Source organism: Rissa tridactyla, chromosome 14 (genome assembly GCF_028500815.1).
Source record: "Rissa tridactyla isolate bRisTri1 chromosome 14, bRisTri1.patW.cur.20221130, whole genome shotgun sequence".
Taxonomy (NCBI): Eukaryota; Metazoa; Chordata; class Aves; order Charadriiformes; family Laridae; genus Rissa; species Rissa tridactyla.
The window spans coordinates 12,346,528-12,366,270 of NC_071479.1; the positions used below are offsets into that span (position 1 = coordinate 12,346,528).

Genomic DNA, 19,743 nt, shown 5'->3' on the forward strand with positions numbered 1-19,743 from the left:
CTCCTTGCCCTGCCCCATGGGCAGCCTGCAGGGCTTGGGAGGAAGAGCGCAGCCTGGATAGTGCCCCGTATGCAAGGGGACGGTGTCACCAACGTGAGGACTGCCACGCAGCAGCTCCACGCTGTCCCCTGGGCTGTCCCTGGGGTGTGGAGACACCCAACCCAGCCCGGGACTGCAGGTTCAACAGCTCCTCAAAGCAAGGCAGCGCTGGCCAAGCAGCGGGGTGGGGAGACCCAAAAAGCACCCCGTTTCCACTCACTGCAGTGCTGTAGCTCCAGCAATGCCCCAGGGCACTGCTCACCTGTACAGGACCCCATGATCCGGCGCGTGGGAGGATGGCTGGGTCACAGGGGTGGTGTGGCACTGCTGTCCCTTCCTGTCCCAGCCGGCTCCCAGGGACCGTCCCCGGCTGATTCATGCCCTGGGCCCTAATTGCTATTTACACAGCGGCACCGAGTTCGCTGAACTGGGGGAGGAAGGTGGTGGTACTGGCACCACTGGGGCAGCGGCCGGGCCAGGAGGGCAGACAGCCCCGAGGCTGCCAGGGAAAGGGCTGGAGGCCGCTGGCTCGCCCGGCCCCAACTGGAAGCAGCTCCCAGCATGGGGTGAAGAACGAGTCCAGCAGCGCAGGCACTCAGGGAATGGGATAACTCAATGGGAACTGGCACTCGGGGAGCTCAGACCTTGGCATCAGGCAGGCTCTGGAAGATGAACTGGCAGCAGAGACAGAGACCGAAGCTTCCTCCTGCGCCCATCCCCTGGAGACAGGGGGAACAGGTCTGTCAAGGCAGCCTCCTGCAGCAAGAGCTGCTGCTGCTGCTGACTAATGCCAGGGTGGAGAGACTCCCATGCAACAGCTCACTTCCTCTAGGTCCTACCACAAACAACGGCCACTGCCAACACTGTAGCTCTAGCAATGCCCGCGGGGTGCTGCTTCCCAGCATGGGGACCCCAGGAGCTGGAGCACGTGGGACAGCAGCTCGGTCCCAGGCAGGAGCCAGCCAGCAGCATCCCACCCCAGAGACTTCTCGTCTCCACGCTGGCGTGGTGCGGGCATGGGGAGCCAGGCTTTACCCACGCCAAACCCACCCTCCCCCGGAGATGGGCTCCCCCTGCCCACCATGGCCCTGCTGCCATCAGGGAAGGGCTGGTTGGGTAAATCCACCCCCTTTGCCAGGCCCCTCTCCTGGCTGTGATAATCTCAGGCCAAGGATGATGCCAGAGGTGTCATTTGGCTGGCTCCTTTATTCAGGCAGAGTTCGTGGGGAAGGGGGAGGCAGGGAGCCAGGCTTACGACCAGGTTTCGGACTGGAAGCGCTGGGACCGTTCCAGGGCTGTTAAATGCTCCTCTGCTTCGGAGGGCGACAGGCCACCTTCCAGCTGCAACACCGACTGCAGGGCTTCGGCCACCGCCGCTGGCATCTGCTTGGCATTCCTGGAAGAGAGAGCAGGCGGTGAGATGGAGGGCGAGTAGGAAAAACGGAGGCCTATCTACAGCTCATCGGCGGGGCAGTGGTCCCTGCGGCCGAACCTACCGCCCCTGGCACACAGCGTGGGCTACTGCCGCACCGGGGCAGTGGGAACCTGCCTCACCCTGCAACACAGCCCGCCTGGCGCTGAGTAAATGACAGGCTTCCAGAGGTAGCTCCTACCACTCCCTAGAGAGCAGCGCCGTTAGCCACGCAGGGCTTTTCAGGCAAAGATGTGGTCTTGGTGGCCAGTCCCTGGCAAAGGAGCATCACAGCTCAGTAGCCCTAACTCCAGCCCCTGTATCGCTCCGTTTCCCATCACGCTTATTAGAGGGACACGGGGAATATGCACGAGTCATAATTTATCGGCAGGAGGGCAGGAAACCGTCCTTTCATCTCAGGGGAAACATTCGATGGAAAACGTGTCTGATCCTGAGCTGGGTAAGACGACTGCTGTGAAGGAGCAGCCGCTTCCGCCCAACCGCTGCCGCCTTTCATGAAACCCGAAATGATTGTTTTGATGGTGACATTTGTAACCAAAGCCAGCTCAAACCTCAAAATAACAGAAATGGTGAAGAAAACATGAGCTCCTGTGTAGAAAATACCCAAATAGGATTCAACACTTCCAAGCGCAATTATTTCTTATGGGAAATAAGAAATTCAGACTTTTTCCTGGAGAGAGATTCATTTGGTGAACTGACTGTGCAACAACAACAAAAAAAAAAAACCCCAACTAATAAAAAATTTCCCAGGCTGCTCCAATTGGCACGAGCATCTGGCAACGTCCTTGCTGTTTCCCAAGTACAAGGCAGAATTCTGACTTGCGTTTGAAGCTGATTAACATCCCAAAATACACAGAAAGGAGGTCTTCTTTTTTTGGAAGAGTCATATCGTTTCTGAGTCAGGCACTGATATGCAAGTGCAAGATAATGTAGCCGGGCTTGTGATGGAAAACATGTCAAATATCTCTTTTTAGCAGAAAGAGAAAGACATTTTCAACCTTTATGGGCCTGGGTAAGATAAGCCGGGCACAATCAGAGAGAAGACACAGCCCTGGCCCCCCAGCCCCTGCCCCAGCCAGCAAGGGCCCGGGAAGTCAGACACACCGTGCTACATGGCCCAGAGCTGCTGCTGCTCCGGGACACGCAGCCCAGGATTCACTTTCCCCATCTTTCTCCTAGCATGGCTGAAACTGGGAATACTACTTTTAGGGGGGAAAAAAAGGCCATTTTCAGGCTACCTCACCTACACCTTCCTATTTGGCCCCCCACTGGCAGCTCAGAGCCTGCGGGCCAGGGAGGGGCACTGTGATCCCAGGCGTCCTTACAAGTGGTGTGGGCTGTTCAGGAGTGGGCAAGTGCCCACTGCAAACAGGACAGTTGCCACTTGTACAAGGAGGACGAGGCGCTCGGATCCCACCTGCCTGATCAGGACTGAGGGCCACCCTGTGCCAGGGGCGAAGACCCCAGCGAGACGGGTCTTGGAGCAACCCCAACGTCCAAAACACCACCCTCATGGCCAACCCAAAATCCTGCAATGGGGAGAGCTGTGCAAGCCTTGCTCTTTCCAAGACACTGATCCTTTTTTGGCAGCCCCCAGGGTAACTCCATCAGGACCAGAAAGCGGCAAAGAGGATGGAAGGAGAGGACAGAGCCATGGGGACAGCATGCCCGGTGGTCACCCAACAGCTGCCCAATGGTCTCAGCATTTGGGCTGTGGCTGGAGGCACAAGCCCAAGCCCCAGGTGCAGCTTGATGGAGGAAACCAAACCTGAACCCCAGATCTGTGGGTAGGAATCACCAGTTTGGGGTAAGTGCCCCAGAAAGCCCCGCCATGCAGCGAGGCATGCCAGACCAGGCGGCAGCGCTGGTGCAGCAGTGAACAGGGCGGTGGGCGGCTTGGCCTCCGCTTCCTGGGCAGTAAACAAAAATCTCCTTCTCCCAGGAATGCAGCAAGGCCAGTCTCGCTCTGCGAGGCACCGGGCAAGTTCCTGCTCTCGTGCGGGACAGGCAGGAAAGAGCCTCCTGCAATTGCTGCTCGTGTCGACAGCAAGGCACAGGTTTGCACAGCGCTTTCCAGGTCATGGGGTGCACGACAAACACCATCGCCAGCCTCTCGCCAGCTCAAGGAGCCCAAAAGCATTTCACAACGCTCGCCCCAGGCAGCGGGTGAGCAGCCTCCTCCCTGCCATACAGGCAGCGACAAGGGCAGGCAGGTTAAGGGCTTTTCCCAGGAAAGCAGACACAGAGCCACGAACAAAGTTGCAGATGCTCTGACTCCAAAGGCCAGACCCTGCTTTTGGTTTGAGATTCTCTACCAGCCTAAGGTGAACAACCACCTGGCGAACAACTGTGCTGCCAAAGGAGGCAGGCTTCGGTGCAACATGGCCTGTCCCTACCCCGGAAAGGCAGATGTGGGTGCAAAGAGTCAGCCAGAATGCGCCAAGGGTCCCAAAAGCTGTTGCTCACAAGCCCCAGCACCAGTGGAGTGCTGGTATATTGTGCTTTAAAAGTCTCCTGCCCACCTGAGCAGCCACAGGAACTACGCAAGCCTTTTTCTCTGGTTTCACCAAGCCCCACTGGAGGAGAGGGGTGTAAAGAGAGGCCAGAGCTCTCCTGTGTATAGATTTGCCGTGGGTCAGGGGCCAGGCTGCCTGCTTTCAGGTGACACCAGTCACAGGCAGTTGGAGGGATGGGCACACGGGGTCGGCTGGAGCACCCTTCCCGCCGTGCCAGCTCTGCCCCTCCTAACCGGAGCACAGGGTAGGGGAGAAACAGCCCTCTCAGCCCAGGGCTTGCGGAGCAGGATGTACGGAGAGAAGGAACAAGCAGGACCTTCTGCGGCAGTCAGTGCAGCCCCCAGAGACCTGCCACCACGCAGGGTGTGCTCGCTCTGGAGGGTGATGAGTCGAGGGAATGCAGACGCAGCAATGTGCAGCCCCGCTCCCCCAGTCCCTGCGTGGGGACCTCACTTACCCAGCCAGGTAGACGTGAGCGCTCCCACTGCTCAGCAGCTCCCACACCAGCCTTCGGTTCTCCCGGATGCGATGCTGAACGTAAACCTTCTCCTCCTGCAGGGAAACACGGCGCTGAGCCCACCGGCCCTGGCCACGGCCCCAGCCCCAACCCCAGCACGCCTGCCCGGCCCCTGGGGACTGTCCTCAGGGGCTCTTTGCAAGAGCTCAGGGCAGCACAGCCCCCCAGCATAGGGGGGCACTGGGAGAAGCAGTTGGATCAACTCTCACACAGGGAAGGGGATCCCCACACCTCATGTCAGTGCACTGGGATGGGTTGGGGGAGATGGGTGCAGCAGCAGGACCTTCAATGAGGAACATGCTGTGAGTAGCCCCCCCCCGAATCCTTTGTCTGCCCCCTGCCTGCTCCAGCTCTGGTGGACCATGAGCTGGGGAGTCCCCACAAGGGCTCCCCCTCCTTTCCTCTGCTCTCCCTGCATGGGCAGAGGAGGCTCGCTGGCCCCCCTGTGCCAGGGCTGCCGCAGGTCAGAGACCCTTCCCCGCACCCCTGGCTGCCGGTCCCAGCCCTGTCACCTGCTGGAGGCCTGAAGCAGCTAGGAAGGGCAGGAAGCTTGGAGAGACAGCCTTGGTCCCACTCCCTGCCCCTCCGCTGAACTTAGGGACTGGATACGCCTGGCTTTTGGCACAGTATAGCCCAACCAAGGAGAGTTCCCAAAGGGTTAATCCACAAGACTTCTCGCATTCAAGCAACTGCCTACGGCTCTGGCTCCTGCCCAAGACGAACACCATTGCTAACGTGCCTGAATTCACTGCCGGCCCAGATGGCTCCTCCACGACAAAGGTGACAGTGTGATGGAGGCCAGGCCCTCTGCCGCGTGTTCCAGCACGCTGGGCTCTGCACAGCAGTGAGCTGAGCTGCGGGCACAACCCCCTCCCCATGTCCTCCTCCCTCCGTCAGCCCCAAAGGCAGCAAGGCTCTTGCTGCATCGCAGGCTCCCTGTGGGCTGCAGTTTGGAGGTGTGCGTGGGAACAACCCCCAGCCCCGGCTGTCACAAGAGCTGGTCACCGCGCGTCAGCAGGTCCCACGCAGCTCCACTGGTTGCATTGCACTGGAGAGTCAGGTCACCCCCGGGCACAGCTCCACTGCTCCGACCCGGCTGCCGGCGATGCAGGAGGTAAGCAAGCTCGTCACAAGCACCAACACAGCCAGCTGGTTGCTCAGCTTCAGCATCATTACCATTAATCAGCTAAGTGCTGACAGAGGCTCTGCCGACGAGGTTAGGGCTCCGAGCAGGTCATTTAAGGACCAGCAGCTACCTAGAAACCAGAGGACCCCAGTGACAAACTCAGGTCACGATGTCTCAGCTAAACCCCAGGGCATCCTGCTGAGAATTAGCGACAGCCGCATTAGGCTGGGATCAGTCAGTCTGCACCACGGGGCAGACGTGATGTGACAGAAGGTCACTGCAAAGGGGACCTTACAGAGAGAAGAGGGAACTCCTCCTCAGCTGTGGGGTGTCCCAGCTCCTGCCAGTTCTTGAAAACAAATTTTTGATGAGTTAACAGCTGTGGTATCTCCTAGAGGCGCAGGTGCAATGGCCCAATGTGGCACATCCTACCTGGCTGCGCCCCCACTTGCCTCCCTGTTACAGCACTGCAAGGACTTGGTGGCAGAAGACCCTCAGGACAAACTGCTTCCCCCCACAAAGCAGGCAGAGAAGGGAGGCCAGAAGGCACACTCTGATGCAAGTCTCGTCCCTCCAGCATCTATGAGGGCAGGAGGAGGCTCTGGGGCTGCTCTCCAGATTTGGGGAGCAGCAGGTCCCCTTTCACTGTGTTAGCCACCAGAAGACAGACAAACTAGTCATCCAATAAACCTCTGCAGTGCTGCTCCCGTTCATCAAAGGCTTGGAAAGCCTTCACAGTGGCATTCAACTCATGCCTTACAAGTGACTGGATAGAAGATGCTGGCTTCATGTCAACGCATGCACACAGCCAGGAGAAAAGGGCTGGGGCAGCTGAGCTACACAGAAATACCCATTCTCACTGACCCTTTTTATCAGATCTCTCTATTTCAAAGGCAGGGTGAGCTTTCAGTGCCATCAAGGGAACGGGCGAAACAGTGAAACAGAGTCCCAGCTCACGGAGCCTGTCTGGCAACATCAAAAGCCCCGCAGCCCAGAGAGGGGCTGAGAGCTGCCCACCAAAGACGCCGCCTGGGAAATAAGGGAGCAAAGTGAGGGACTGAATTGTGGGGGTGCTTGTATCTCTGGGGAGCTTTCTCCTGCACGGATGAGACTCGGGGAGAGCTGGCATGGAAGCCAAGCTCCTCAGCTTCAGCCAGTGATCAGAGAAACACGGTGGGGAGGGTGGCACTCAACCAAGAAAGTTTATTGCCTGGTGACCCCTCCGAGAGGCTTGGGAGCCTTTATCACTCATGTGGTCCAGCCAAACAAAGCTGGCTAATGCCTTATCTGCTTCGGCACTCACCAGCCCCATCCCAGCAATCTTTCTAGCTCAACTCAGCCAGACACGTCCCGGCTGAGCAGCTGCACTGCAGTGCCGGTGGGGATCTTGGCCAGCACCAAGGTGGTGTGAGTGAGCGAGCTGAGCACTGTGCCACCCCACCAGGCCCTTCGCACGCCATGCCAACAGGTACAGGGGCCAGAAACACTGGCAGAGTCCTACCAGTGCTTCCTGAGATGCTTCTGTATCCTCCTTTCTCCTCTGGGAACTAACCTGGTCCCTGGAGAAGGCCGTGAAGAGTGTCAGGAAGCCCTTTGTCACGAGCTCTTCCCACTCTGCCTGGCAGTAGAAGTCTTTGGATTTCTGGCGGCAGCCGAAGAACAAGCAGTTCCCTGCAGAGAGCAGACCAGAAGGGCCATGATGGGTGGACCAAATGCCCTGTGAATACTGGGGACCACTGGTGCCACAGAGCTCCAAGGCTCTCACCTCTTTGCCAGGCCTGGCTTACAGCCCTGACCTGGAAGGACCAGGACTCAGGAACTGTGTGACCATTAAGCCAGGTGGCTTGTGGCAACCAGAGGCCCCTTTGTGCTGGGGAGGCAGGGGCAGGTAGGGCAAGAAGAGCCCTCCAGGGCTGCCTGTTCCCCTCGACCAGCCTCAGCTTCCTGCTGAGACCCGTAGCTGAGCCAGGGGAACGACGATGGGACAAGAGCAGAGGCACGACTTCTTGTGCAGTAGAAGACGAGTTCAACAACCCATCTCCACTCACAGAGAGCCAAGAAAGAGCCTCTGCAGAGCCCTGCCCTGACCCAGGGAGCAGCCTTGCAGTGCAGCCTGTGAATAACCACACAGGTTGCGCACACCAGGCTCTGGTCCTCACCTGCTCCAGAGCCCAGCTTGCTCCCACTCAAACATAGCAAAGGCCAGGCCTGTCCAAACCTTCAGAAGCCCCAAGTCCCACCTTCCCATATGCTGAACGCAGACCTGCCTGCAGCAAGGGGCAACCCATGTCCCTCACAGGACCACCCCTCACCTCTACGTCCTTGTGCCACCCGCTCCTGTATCGCTGCTCGGAAAGGTGCCACCCCTGTGCCGGGGCCAATCATGATCACGGGGGTGTCAGGGTCAGCTGGGAACTTCATTCCTCCTTTCTTCACCCAAAGAGGCACCCTAACATCACCTGCAAAACAAACAGACTGACTAGCATCACCCCACCACCTCTGCCTTTGTGACACCCCGCAGAGGGCCAGCTACGCATCCAGCTCTTCCAGGATGCTCCAAAGATATGGACAGCATCTGGCTTACCACAACCCTGGGACCAAGGCACCCCTGGTGCCACAGGGACACTATGTGTGTATCAAAAGCACTTCAGCCATCTCAGCATGGCCTCTGCAAGCACCTGAGGGAACCCCAGAGCAAGGCAAGAGCCCTACAGCACATAGGCTGTGGGACAGCCTTCTCCTCATATCGGTGGTGCCGGGGAAGACAGTGGTGAAGACAAGCAGAGATCTCAACCTGGCTGTCAAGTAAAGGAGGGCCAAACTTTCCTCCTCTGGGAACCAGAGGAGGTGTGAAGATCCCCATCTCGGTACTCAGGGAACACCCAAATCTTGCCCTGGAGTCATACAGAGCAATGCTCTACCATCCCACAGCAGGGAGACCCCATGAGCTTGTCACATTTGCTCAGGGACCCAGCTAAAGGGGTTTTGTGGTTAAAGCAGATGAGCAGCACTCACAGGCTTCATAGGACAGGATGGATGTGCTCAAAGGAAGGACCATCCTTCCCAGAGCTGGTGCTATGGGGCTGGAGGTGTCCAACAGACAGAGTGCTGCCAGCTCCAGGACACCAAGAGCAGCGCACTATGGGACAGCAGGGCATGCTGGCACTGGGAGCAGGAAGGTCAAGCAGCTGGAAGAAAACCAGGAGCTCAGAGTACTCAGGGAAAGCTAGAGGACCATGCCATTCTTGGAAGAGAATGGCAGCAGTGAGGAAGGATGGCTACTCTGAGTTCAGCCCATCCTGCCAAGCCAGTGTGCTCCAGCTCCCTGTGGTGATGGTGGTGCTCCACCCATGGTCCAAGCAGCTCCAGCGCGTGGCCAGCTGATCCCATGGGATCAGCTCTGTGTGCTGTGACAAGCACACAGGGTTCTCACAGAGTCCAAGCGATTACCTTGCTCTGGGTTGAGAGAGGCCAACCAGGTAGAACAGAGACCACGGCGGGGTTTGCTGAGCTGTGTCTTGTACCGCACTACTGCCATGAGGATCTGGATCCGGTCAGGGTGAGCCTGTGTCCAGACAGGAACCACGAGAAATGAGAAGACACCCAGCATGGCTCTGCAGGAAGAGCCCAGTGCCTCCTCCAGTGACAAAGCCTGTGCCCAGCTCCTGCCAGGGCATCTGCAACACTTGTCCTAGCCTGAAACAGCCACTCAGACATAGAATGGAGCACATCCCTGCCCAAACCTTCCAATGGGGAAGGGGGTTTTCCCAGAGAAGCACAGCTGTGGGAATACTTTGCACAGCTGGCAATAGCAACAGAGAATGTCCAACCCTTGTGGTCCCCATGGAGGGTAAGCACCACCCCGTGCATGGGCTGACATCTGCCACGCCACCCGGGCCAGGTCCCACTGCCACCTCCCGGCAGCAGCAGGAAGCAGCACTCCCCCCTCCCATGGCCACACCACCCAGGGATGCTCAACAGCCTCTGCGACACCACATCCCACCGCTCCCCGCGACGACAACACCAGACCTCTGCAGTGCACTGGGCCAGCCCCAGCACTTGCAGGGCTGCAGGAGAGCAAGCGCCCTAATACGAAGGCTGGCACAGCCCTGGGGTTAACATCCAGCATGTCGGCCTGCCACATGCTCACAGCAGAGCTGGGGTTTGGGTAGGTCATGGGTGCTCAGAGGGCCTGGGAGTATAGTCTGAGCATCTGCGGCATGCACGCACCGATGGTCAGTCCTGGCTCTGCCCAGACCTTCTGCTCAGAGCCTGACATGAGGCCAAAAAGGGCTGAGCTCTTACCAGCATGGAGGAGGCGATGGAGAAGGCGCGGGGTCTGATGCGAGGGATGAGGTCGAGCAGGTAGTCGGGTGGAATGGCACACGTGGTGTGAGGGAAATCCCAGAGGGCCTGCAAAGCCAAAGGGTGGTGGGACGCAGTGCACCCCAGAGGGCAGCCTGCCTGCTTCTCAGGGCAGCACAGGTTGTGCCACGCTGCTGTGCCGCGCTGCCCTTGACCAAAGGCACCAACTGCCCCATCCCACTGCTCTCCCCTTGCCCCCCAGCATAGGGCCCACCACAGACAGAACCAAAAGGATGTGGAGCAGTTCTTAATCACCAGTGGAAATCCAAGGACACTTCAGAAAGCATGTGAAGCAGACAAAATTCCCCAGCCAAGAAATTAACAGCTTGTCATCTGCCTGGGTGCTTTATACCGTGGCACAGCCCTCACGGAGTGGGCTCTACCCTACCTCGAGAGTGGTCCTGCGGGGCCGGTTGCAGTAGCTGTACAGCTCTTCCTGCCCCTGTGCAGAGCTGAACTCCTGCAGCTTCTCCCGCTCCAGCTCATTCGTAGAGAAGTAGGACAAGAGCTCAAAGAAGGAGCGCCGCGGCACACAGGAGATGTCCAGGTAGTGGGTGACCAGGTACCGGATGGTGCAGGGCTGTGGCAACAGGGCAGGGAGGGAGGTACCTGCAAGGCAAGGCAGGGGGGAGAGCTCAGCGCCCGCACCAGGGCACGACACCTGAACACCGCCTGCCTGCTGCCTCCACAGCTTTGGCATCCCCCAGGATGGGGCAGCAGTGCGAGCAACCCGACTGGGGTCCTGAGCTGGGGGCTGCAAAGACACAAGGTGTGGGTGCAGCCTGGACACCGCTGGGATCCTCCCACTGGCACCAGCCCTAATGCAGGATCCACGCACGCAGAGTGCTGGGAGGGAAGGAGAGCCCCCACGCTGTGAGACAGGCAGAGGTCCTCTACCCATCAATCAATCACACCTCCCGGGTCTAAAGCAAAGGAAAAGCAGAGCTCCAGGCTAGGGCAGAGCTCAGGGGGCTGCCCTGTCCCAGCAGGGAGGGAAAGGAGCGGCGGGCAAGACCTACCGGGCTCTGTGGGCTTCAGCACAAAGCATCTCTCTGGATCTAGACGCAGGAGCTGGCAGAACTGTTGCACGTCTTCAGGGCAGTTTTGGGGCTGGATCATCACCACGTCCCCTGCATTGAACCTGCAGATGCAGTGGGAGCTGACGAGCTGAGCCACAAGGCAGGCCCACGGGCACGGCACCGTTAGCCCGACCAGCACCCGCAGCAGGGGAGAACCCACAACTGAGACACATTTCCAGTGTCACTAACGTTGTGCTCTCTAACCTGGCAAGGCAAAGAGAGCTGGTCCGTGGGCAGGACCCACACTGCCATACACCCCTGACTTTGTCATGGAGGAGGACAGTGCAGCAGGGACCACATCCATGAGGCTGCAGCCTCAGATATTACAGAAGAAGGGGAATGGAAGAGGAAGGCAGGCTATGGGACACCCAATTCTGCACAGCAAAGCTTGTGGGAGTCAGGAAAACACTTACATGATCCCTGAGGCCGCGACATCAAACTCGATGAGCCGGACATCCTGGAAATGGGATTCTGCTGTGACCCGCTGATTGGACACCATCCGGGCAGGGAAAGGATGCAGCTCGGAGGGAACAGTCCTGGGTGCTGTCGGCTGGAGCAGGCCACCATCGGGATGCGGGGAGTCCTCAGCCAGGTAGTGCAGGGTGTATTTTGGGGGCAGGCTGTGGGGAGAAGAGCAATGCAGTACAGTTACCTCCATGTCACAGCTCCTCTGCTTGTCACAGCACTAGAAGCTGGAGGCAGGGAGTGGTGTGAAGTCTCCCACCGTATCCACCACCCATCGTCCCTCTCCCCTGGGGCTGGCCTGTGCTAAGGGAATGCAATGCAGACTGCCAGGAGAAGGAGATCCCAAAGGCTCCAGCACCGGTAGAGGGAGGCTGGCTGGGCACACAAGCTTGGCGGGTCTGCCTAGGGCAGAGGCGTATCAGGACAGCAGGAGGGGCAGAACTCTGCTGGGGCAGCTGACACACACACCCAGGGGACACCCCATCCAGAGAGAGATGAGCCACCTGTGGCTACAGTCCAAGGGATACTTGGGACACCAGAAGCTGTGCGGGAAGGCCTCCTGGTCAAAGCAGGGCACATCTCCATCCTGGAGAACAGCCAAGGAAGCATGGCATTTCACACCAGCCAGCTCCAGCAGTCCCTGCCTACCCTCTGCACTCACCGTACATCTGGACTGACGATCTCAAGGCCAGGAGGGAGAGGATACAAGGCAAGGATCTTGTCCCATAAGGCCAGGAGCCATGGATCGACCACTGCATCTGGCCTGCAAGGGGGAAAATTCGGGCTGCAGCAAACCTGTGACTCCCCCATCATCCTGCCATGCTCAAGTGCTGCTACTGTGCACCCAGACAACGCTGAGCCACCCCTGGGTAACCACCTCAGCTCCCCTTCCACGGTGCAGGCAGCTGCTTCATGCCTTTCCCTTCCAGCTTCAGGTGCAGAAACATGTCTCAGCGACTCCAAGCGCCCACCCGCTTTTCAGGGCGTAACCACTGACATCTGAACAGAACAACCAACCCCCTGAGCCCAGTTGGTGGCAGTCACCGACTCCCCCAAGCCACACACAACCTCTGCCCTGTGCGAGAGCAGCAGCACAGCTCAGGCTGCTGTAACACCTGCAGGTACGTGTCTGTGTGACACAGCCGTCCTCTAGTCTGAACAGGACTGGGGCAGAGCCAGGAGACGTTGGAGGTCATGGGACACCCTGGAGAAGCAAGTGACACAGGTCCTGACACAGGAAAGTTACAAGCAGAGACCAGCACATTCACAGAGAGCAGCAGCAGGCTGCTGGTAACGTCTGGGGCACAGGAGCAGCCCCGTGGTGGGAGCAGCAGGCTGCTGTCCCCAAGGCTGGGGTAAAGCACACACAGCCCTGCTCTCAGCCCGAGGACAAAACTGTAGCGCACCCCAGAGCTCCCCCCCCGCCACCCCTCTACTGGGCTCTTACCCCAAGTCATGCTGGTCGTCTCCCAACGCCACTGGCAGCAGAGGATTGCCCCCAAGCTGTAGCACCCGTTTGTGCAGCTTCTTCGCAACAAAATTAAACCTAAGCAGAGAATAACCGTGGCTGCAGAGGGCAGGGCTGCTCCAGCAGGACAGCAGGCACTGGCTACATGAGCCAGCACAGGCTGCCAGGGCTACAAGAGGCCAGAACCAACCTGGCCCTGTGCCCTGCCCAGCCTATGCCTCCATCCTGAGGCAGCTCAGAGAAGCAGCTGGCTGCCACTTGCTGGGCCACACAGGCTATGCCCAGCTTCCCAGAAGGGACTCAGGCAGTCAAGCTTCCCTTCAGAGCAGCTTGTTCCCCAGGCAGAGAAACACTTCCTTCCCTCTGCCCCTCGGAGCTCAGACATGCTCCCCGCCACCCCACTACAGCTTTTCCAGGCACATGGGAATACTGTCTTGGGAGAGAACTGGGACTAACAGGGCTGGCTGCCCTGTTTCATGTCGCCTGTGGGCTTAATCCACTGAAAGTGCTGTGGCACAGGCTTTCCTGCAATTCAGACAGAGAACTGCATGGCTGTAATAACTGCCTGAAAAATGATGTCTGACACACTGCGGCAAAGCACCTGTTTGAACAGACAAGGAAAGAAATGGGTAGAAGCCCAGTTCCTGAGGGTTAGGAGGGACACAGGCTGGAACGGCAAGGATTTTTAAGGCTGGTGGGAATTACATTTCATCTGAGCTGCTGCTCTAGAGTCAGGATCTGTCTCCCCATATCCCCTTCATTCTCCAGCCACTCTGGTCTCGCCTGCAGCCGGAGCTGAGGAGCAGCTGTCGCGGGCAGCCAAGGAGCCGCAGAGCTGCTTACTTGGGATAGGAGGAGTCACCAAGGCCCAGCACGGCGTAGTCCAGCTGGCAGAGGGAACTGGGTGGCAGGTTCTTCCGGAACAGAAACCGCCAGAACGTCTATGAAGGACACAGCTGTGGAGTCACGCTGCTGCCAAAGAAGCCTTCCCTGCCTGCCTGTCCCTACCTCCCCCCTTGCCCACCCACTGGGACCCTCCTGCCCTCTGCTGGATCCCAACAGAGTGGGGAGCACAGCAACCTGCAGAGGTGACCCCTGAAAATAGCCACCACTGCTACGTACCAGACGGATGATGCTCTGTGAGCCCTCCACAAACCCAAGGCTCCTGTGACGGTGGGGTCCCTCTCAGCTGTTTAGCTGCTGAAACCCCACCAGCTCCCTGCCCGTGTCCCATCAGTAACACAAGATGTGACTGGTGCTGCTCCAAAGCTCCCCACTTCAAAAATAACCAGTGCTCAAGCTGCTCGAAGAGAGAAATGCACTCACTGGACCAGGAATATAAAAGCAACATGGACAGGAGCACATCCTACCTTCATGTTGTCAGGTGGGTCACCCTGGCCGGTGGTTGCACACACAAAAACCACCAACAGCTCATTGATGAGGTTGGCCTGCGGGCACAGACAGGGAAAGGGGCACTGAGGTCATGTGTCCCGGCTGTCCCGACACAGCTGCTCACATCACATAGAGTTCACGGACAGACCATGCTCAGAACGAAACACATAGCCCCGCATGGCAAATCTCCCCCAGAGGCTCTGCAGCAGCATGTGCTGCCTACACGCTGCCGGTGCCATCGGCTGCTTGGTGCTCCTCGCCTTGCAGGGTATGCCTGTGTATCTGTCATCTAACACGGACTTGTAATGGTTTAACCCCAGCCAGCAACTAGGATCATGCAGCTGCTCACTCACTCCCCCTTCCCCCCTCAAGAAGGGTACGGAAAAGAGGGAGAAAAGGAGGGGGGAGGGAGAAAAAAAAAATCAAACAAAAAACCTTATGAGTTGAGATAAAGACCGTTTAATAGAACAATAACAAAAAAAGGAAAATAACAATAATAATGACACAAGTCACTCTTGCCAGTTGGTGAATTGGTGAAATTGGCAGCTTCTGAAGCAGCAATCCCGAGTACCTGCCCCCCAGATAACCCCATTTATATATCAAGCATGGTGTCTATGGTACAGAATATTCCATTGGCCGTTCCATTGCTCTGTCTATGCTCCTTCTCAGCTTCCGTGGGAAGCTGAAAAAAGTCCTTGACTAGTATAAACATCACCTACCCACAATTAAAACAATATGCATTACTGACATTCCTTTCATACCAAGTCTGAAACACAGCAACCACTAGAAAGAAAATTAATTCTGCCCCAGCTGTAACCAGGACAGAACTCTATCCCAAGAGTCACCGCTCAGTTTTCACATGTTTTCAGCTGCATTTCGCACAAGCTGCCCTCAGAAAGGGCAGAGAACCAGGGTCTGGTGAAATACAGCAGGTCACAGGGAGGGTGAAGGATGCCCAAGCACCAGAAACGGGGTCAGTGGAGATGGAGCAAGACCAGGAGTGCCTGGAACCCCCCTCTGCCTCCCCACTCACCACCTCATAGCTGTCCAGTGCCTCTACCCTGCATTGGAAATGCCGGCGCTTGGCTTCTCTGCCAATTCTCTCAGCTGTGTCGTGAGCCGTCCCAGTTTGGCTGCCGAAAAGAATGAGGAGTTTCCGTTCTGCCATCTGCAAAGAGATAAAAACAGTGTAAATCACCAGGAGATGAGGGGCTGGGAGCCCCAGCCTCCGGCTTCGGCCTAAGCCCTGGTCCCTAGCCCCCAGCTCTGGCCTAAGCCCTGGCCCCCGGCCCCAAGTCTCGGTCCCCAGCCCCGGCCTAAGCGCTGGTCCACAGCCCCGAGACCCGGCCCCCGGCTCCAGCCTAAGGCCTAGCCCCCAGTGCCGAGAGCCGGCTCTGGCCTAAACCCTGGCTCCCAGCCCCGGCCTAACCGCTGGCCCCCAGCTCCGAGACCCGGCCCTCGGCCTAAGCCCTAGCCCCCGGCCTAAGCCCTGGCTGGCCCCGAGACCCGGCCCCGAGACCCAGACCCGGCCTCACCGTAGGTGCCACCATGCCCTCACCGTTCCCCTTCCCCATCCCACCGCTTCCGGTTCCGTCACTAGCGGGCGACGCCTCCCTTCAACGTCATCACTCTGCGCCGCCGAGGAGGCCCGCCGCGGGCTGAGGCGCCGGGGGCACGGGGGGTGTGTGTGTCCCCCTCCGGCAGCGCCCATGTCCCCGCGGCCGCCGCCACGATGCTGTTCTCCCTGCGGGAGCTGGTGCAGTGGTTGGGCTTCGCCACCTTCGAGATCTTCCTGCACGGCCTGGCGCTGCTGGCCTTCTCCGTGCTCCTCGTCCTGAAGGTGGACGGCCAGGCCTCGGCGCTCTCCTGGTGGGTCGTCTTCGTCCCCTTCTTCGCCGCCGACGGCCTCAGCACCTACTTCACCACCATCGTCTCCGTGCGGCTCTTCCAGGACGGGGAGAAGCGGCTGGCCGTGCTGCGGCTCTTCTGGATCCTCACCATCCTCAGCCTCAAGTTCGTCTTCGAGATGCTGCTGTGCCAGAAGCTGGTGGAGCACACCCGGGAGCTCTGGTACGGGCTTATCATGTCGCCCATCTTCATCCTCCTCCAGCTGCTCATGATCCGAGCCTGCCGGGTGAACTGACGGTGAGGGAGCGGGCTCCGGATCGCTGCCCTCACCCTGGCCGGGGACGTGCCTGCCTCACCGGGGAGATCTGGACTCGTAGCGACGGTCATCGGGCGTTTCCCCATCGTGGTGGGTGGCAGGTTGCACAGGTCCAGTTCTACGAGAAGAAGGGGCTGTAATTAAGCACGCTGCTGTGTTGTATAGCATCGTATTTCTTCGAAAGATCCTTTTGTGCCGCATTTCAGTTCACTCAGCTCTTGTGTTAGTCTTAAAGTATCCTGCCCTGCAAGCACTGTTTGATATGCTGGTTATTTTATTTTGAAATAAAAATGCACAGAAGGATTAGTTTTAACTTATAAAATTCTTTTTCCCTAGAAAGCATTTGTACTTAAAACTGCTGCCTGGAGAAGGGGAATCACCCGGAGCTGGGGTGGTTGCTGTCGATATCCACGTACACCCCACGCTGCTGCCAGTCCGAAGCGCCGCAGCTGCTGCCACGCCTGCTCTGCCCTGTCCGAGGCCACACCTGTAACTGTGCGCTGGTGTCGGCAGCAAAGCTAATTTATTTTCATCTGTCCTCTCACTTCATGCCTTCAGTGTGCTGGCAGGGTTTTATGGGGCCACACTCTGAGCCAGAGGTAGCTGATGTGTATATTTTTGAACAGAAATGTGGCTTTTTTTTCTTTGTATTTCAAATCCATTCCCTAAATATCAAGATAGGGGTGTCGGGAGGGCGAGGCACGGGGACAGGAGTGTGCACGGCCGATTCTGGTTGTGAGGAGCCGGGGGGGTCTCACTGAACCTCAGCTTTGGTGTGAAACACTGTCCTCAGACCTCCTGAAAGCCTGAGTAGTGCAGTATTCCTCGGGGAAATGGGGATCAGTGAGTTAAATGCCATTGTCACAGGGAACTCCCAGTGCAAAAGACACCTTGGCGTCACTTGTGTTCAGCTCCCACCACGAGGGTGTTGCGAACGGTGGATCTGCTGCTCACCTCTGCGAGACGTCTAGTGTTGCTTTGGAGCCCAGGCCCAGAGGACTAGTCTCCTTCTGACACCGGGTTTTACAGAGCTTTGTACTCTACCGGTGATGTTGACTCTGAAAAAACATCTCCTGGTAGCCAGGGCTTCCCCTCCAACCTCAGCTGCTACCTGGCCCATCCCTGTCTTTGCCGCATCTACCCAGCTCTTCCTGGTACCACCCTCCTCTGCTGCACTTGGGTTCCTGGGTCGAGAACAGCCCTGAGAAGGAAGGACTTGGGGGTGTTGGTTGATGAAAAGCTCAACATGAGCCAGCAATGTGTGCGCTTGCAGTCCAGAAGGCCAACCATATCCTGGGCTGCATCAAAAGAAGCAAGAGCAGCAGGTTGAGGGAGGTGATTCTCCCCCTCTACTCTGCTCTGCTGAGACCCCACCTGGAGTGCTGTGTCCAGCTCTGGAGCCCCTCCGCTGTGAGGACAGGCTGAGAGAGTTGGGGTTGTTCAGCCTGGAGAAGAGAAGGCTCCGGGGAGACCTTGGAGCCCCTTCCAGTCCCTAAAGGGGCTCCAGGAAAGCTGGGGAGGGACTCTGGAGCAGGGAGGGGAGCCATAGGATGAGGGGGAGCGGTTTTACACTGAAAGAGGGGAGATTTTAGATTAGATATCAGGAAGAAATTCTTGGTGGTGAGCCCCTGGCCCAGGTTGCCCAGAGAAGCTGTGGCTGCCCCATCCCTGGAGGGGTTCAAGGCCAGGTTGGACGGGGCTTGGAGCAACCTGGGCTGGTGGGAGGTGTCCCTGCCCAGGGCAGGGGGTGGCACTGGATGGGCTTTAAGGTCCCTTCCAACCCAAACCATTCTGTGATTCTATGATCTGTTTCATGCAGATAGGATCTTGAGATGGAGAACTGCTCTATAACCGGCTCTCCAGTTCAGTCACGTAGCAGAGGCCTGAGGAGCACCAGGAACGTGTTTGTGGGTCTGATCTCCCCTATGAAATGCTCTGATGACAATGAAATGAGTGGCTGCTCCTTTTCTCCCTAGCAAGTGGACGGGCACTGGGAGGAAGTTTCCTGTAGGTGATGATGGTTGTCCCTTCGTGCTGCTGCCGGCTTGTCCTGGCTGTCACGGAATGGCGGTGGGAGAACCAGCAGCCTGGTCTGGCAGGATCCATAAGCTGACACAGATTTAGCCCAGACTGGGCCATACTGGGGCTTAGCCCCCGATGTGTGGTGTGACCTGCTCCCCACCAGCCTCTGTTCAGGTGGCACCTGGCTGCAGCCGTGGCTCAGTGTCCCCTGTGACTCTAGATGGCCCATCCTGGGCTGGTGTCAGGGTCTGGTGCTGGAAGTACAGGACAGGAGCACCCATTTTGCTTCGGTCCTTGCACACACCCTTAGGTGGTGCTGGGCACGAGCACTGGGACCTGCCTTACAGGAGCTATTCTGCTTGTGATGTGGTTTTCCAGGGCTTTGGTGGTGACACACCAAAGTGCAGCCGTAATTTCCCCAGGTGTTCCTCTGGTCTGTCCGCTTGGAGTCAGCCGTTTGCTCACAGGAGCCAAGCTACGGCAAACCAAGGACACGTCACCTGGGAGGAGGGTGGCCAACTGCTCCTTGTCCACTTCCACCTCACACCAGTGTGAGTTCATCCCTGCTCTCGGTGTCCCCATACCATGGTTGTGCCCGTAAGGCGCCCGGTTGCTCTCTGAGTGCCCAGACCACTGATGATTCATCACCTGCAGATGCAGGTGTCATGTCACCAGCAGCCACAGCGTCACTGGTGTGGGTCTGGGGAGGGTGAGGGCTGGGGTAAGGGACAATAGGAGCAGGGGGTCAAGGCTGGGGTGGTGTTGGGGGACAGCCAGTGTCTGCTGACAGGCATGAAGAACCCGAGCCACAGAGGGTGGGGGACACGAACAGTGAAGGCAAGAGGAGCAGGAGGAGCAGCAAAGCATCTGAGTCAGGAGGGGACACTCACTGAGTTGCCCTGGGGACTGATCAGTGCCTTTGGATTCTCCCACAGCTCCCCAACCACCCGGCTAATTAAACCAAAGAAGGGGCAAACCAAGAAAAAAATAAAAATAAGATCAAACAAATGAACGCATCCTTCAGCCTCGCTGCAACGCTTTGCAGAGGAACGGGGCCGTTTCCTGCTGATGGGCCCCCGCGGGGCTTGCCTGGACCGTCAGCCCCAACCAAGCAAACAGCCGTGTCACCGGGGCGTGGTGCTGGGCGCGGAGGGACGA

At 58.1% G+C, this 19,743-nt stretch overlaps 2 protein-coding genes across 5 annotated transcripts; one reads left to right on the plus strand and one right to left on the minus strand.

Annotated features, from left to right (window-relative positions):
* Window positions 1–1,227: 1,227 nt before the first annotated feature.
* On the minus strand, window positions 1,228–16,016 carry NDOR1 (NADPH dependent diflavin oxidoreductase 1). 4 transcript variants are annotated; one of them, XM_054220690.1, is made up of 15 exons: window positions 15,958–16,012; window positions 15,433–15,567; window positions 14,378–14,455; window positions 13,851–13,948; window positions 12,987–13,085; window positions 12,201–12,302; window positions 11,488–11,694; window positions 11,015–11,136; window positions 10,384–10,604; window positions 9,936–10,043; window positions 9,081–9,195; window positions 7,943–8,089; window positions 7,183–7,301; window positions 4,445–4,539; window positions 1,228–1,435 (listed from the first exon to the last, which is right to left on the minus strand). In XM_054220690.1, exons 2-15 carry the CDS (start codon window positions 15,565–15,567, stop codon window positions 1,291–1,293), a joined length of 1,791 nt encoding a protein of 596 aa, XP_054076665.1. In that variant the 5' UTR covers window positions 15,958–16,012; the 3' UTR covers window positions 1,228–1,290. The 4 variants fall into 4 exon arrangements, with proteins under 4 accessions (XP_054076665.1, XP_054076666.1, XP_054076667.1 ...); XM_054220691.1 differs by having other exon boundaries at window positions 15,935–16,002; XM_054220692.1 differs by lacking the exon at window positions 7,943–8,089 and having other exon boundaries at window positions 15,958–16,016.
* On the plus strand, window positions 16,013–16,885 carry TMEM203 (transmembrane protein 203). Its single transcript, XM_054220694.1, has one exon. It carries the CDS (start codon window positions 16,132–16,134, stop codon window positions 16,540–16,542), a length of 411 nt encoding a protein of 136 aa, XP_054076669.1. The 5' UTR covers window positions 16,013–16,131; the 3' UTR covers window positions 16,543–16,885.
* Window positions 16,886–19,743: the final 2,858 nt, after the last annotated feature.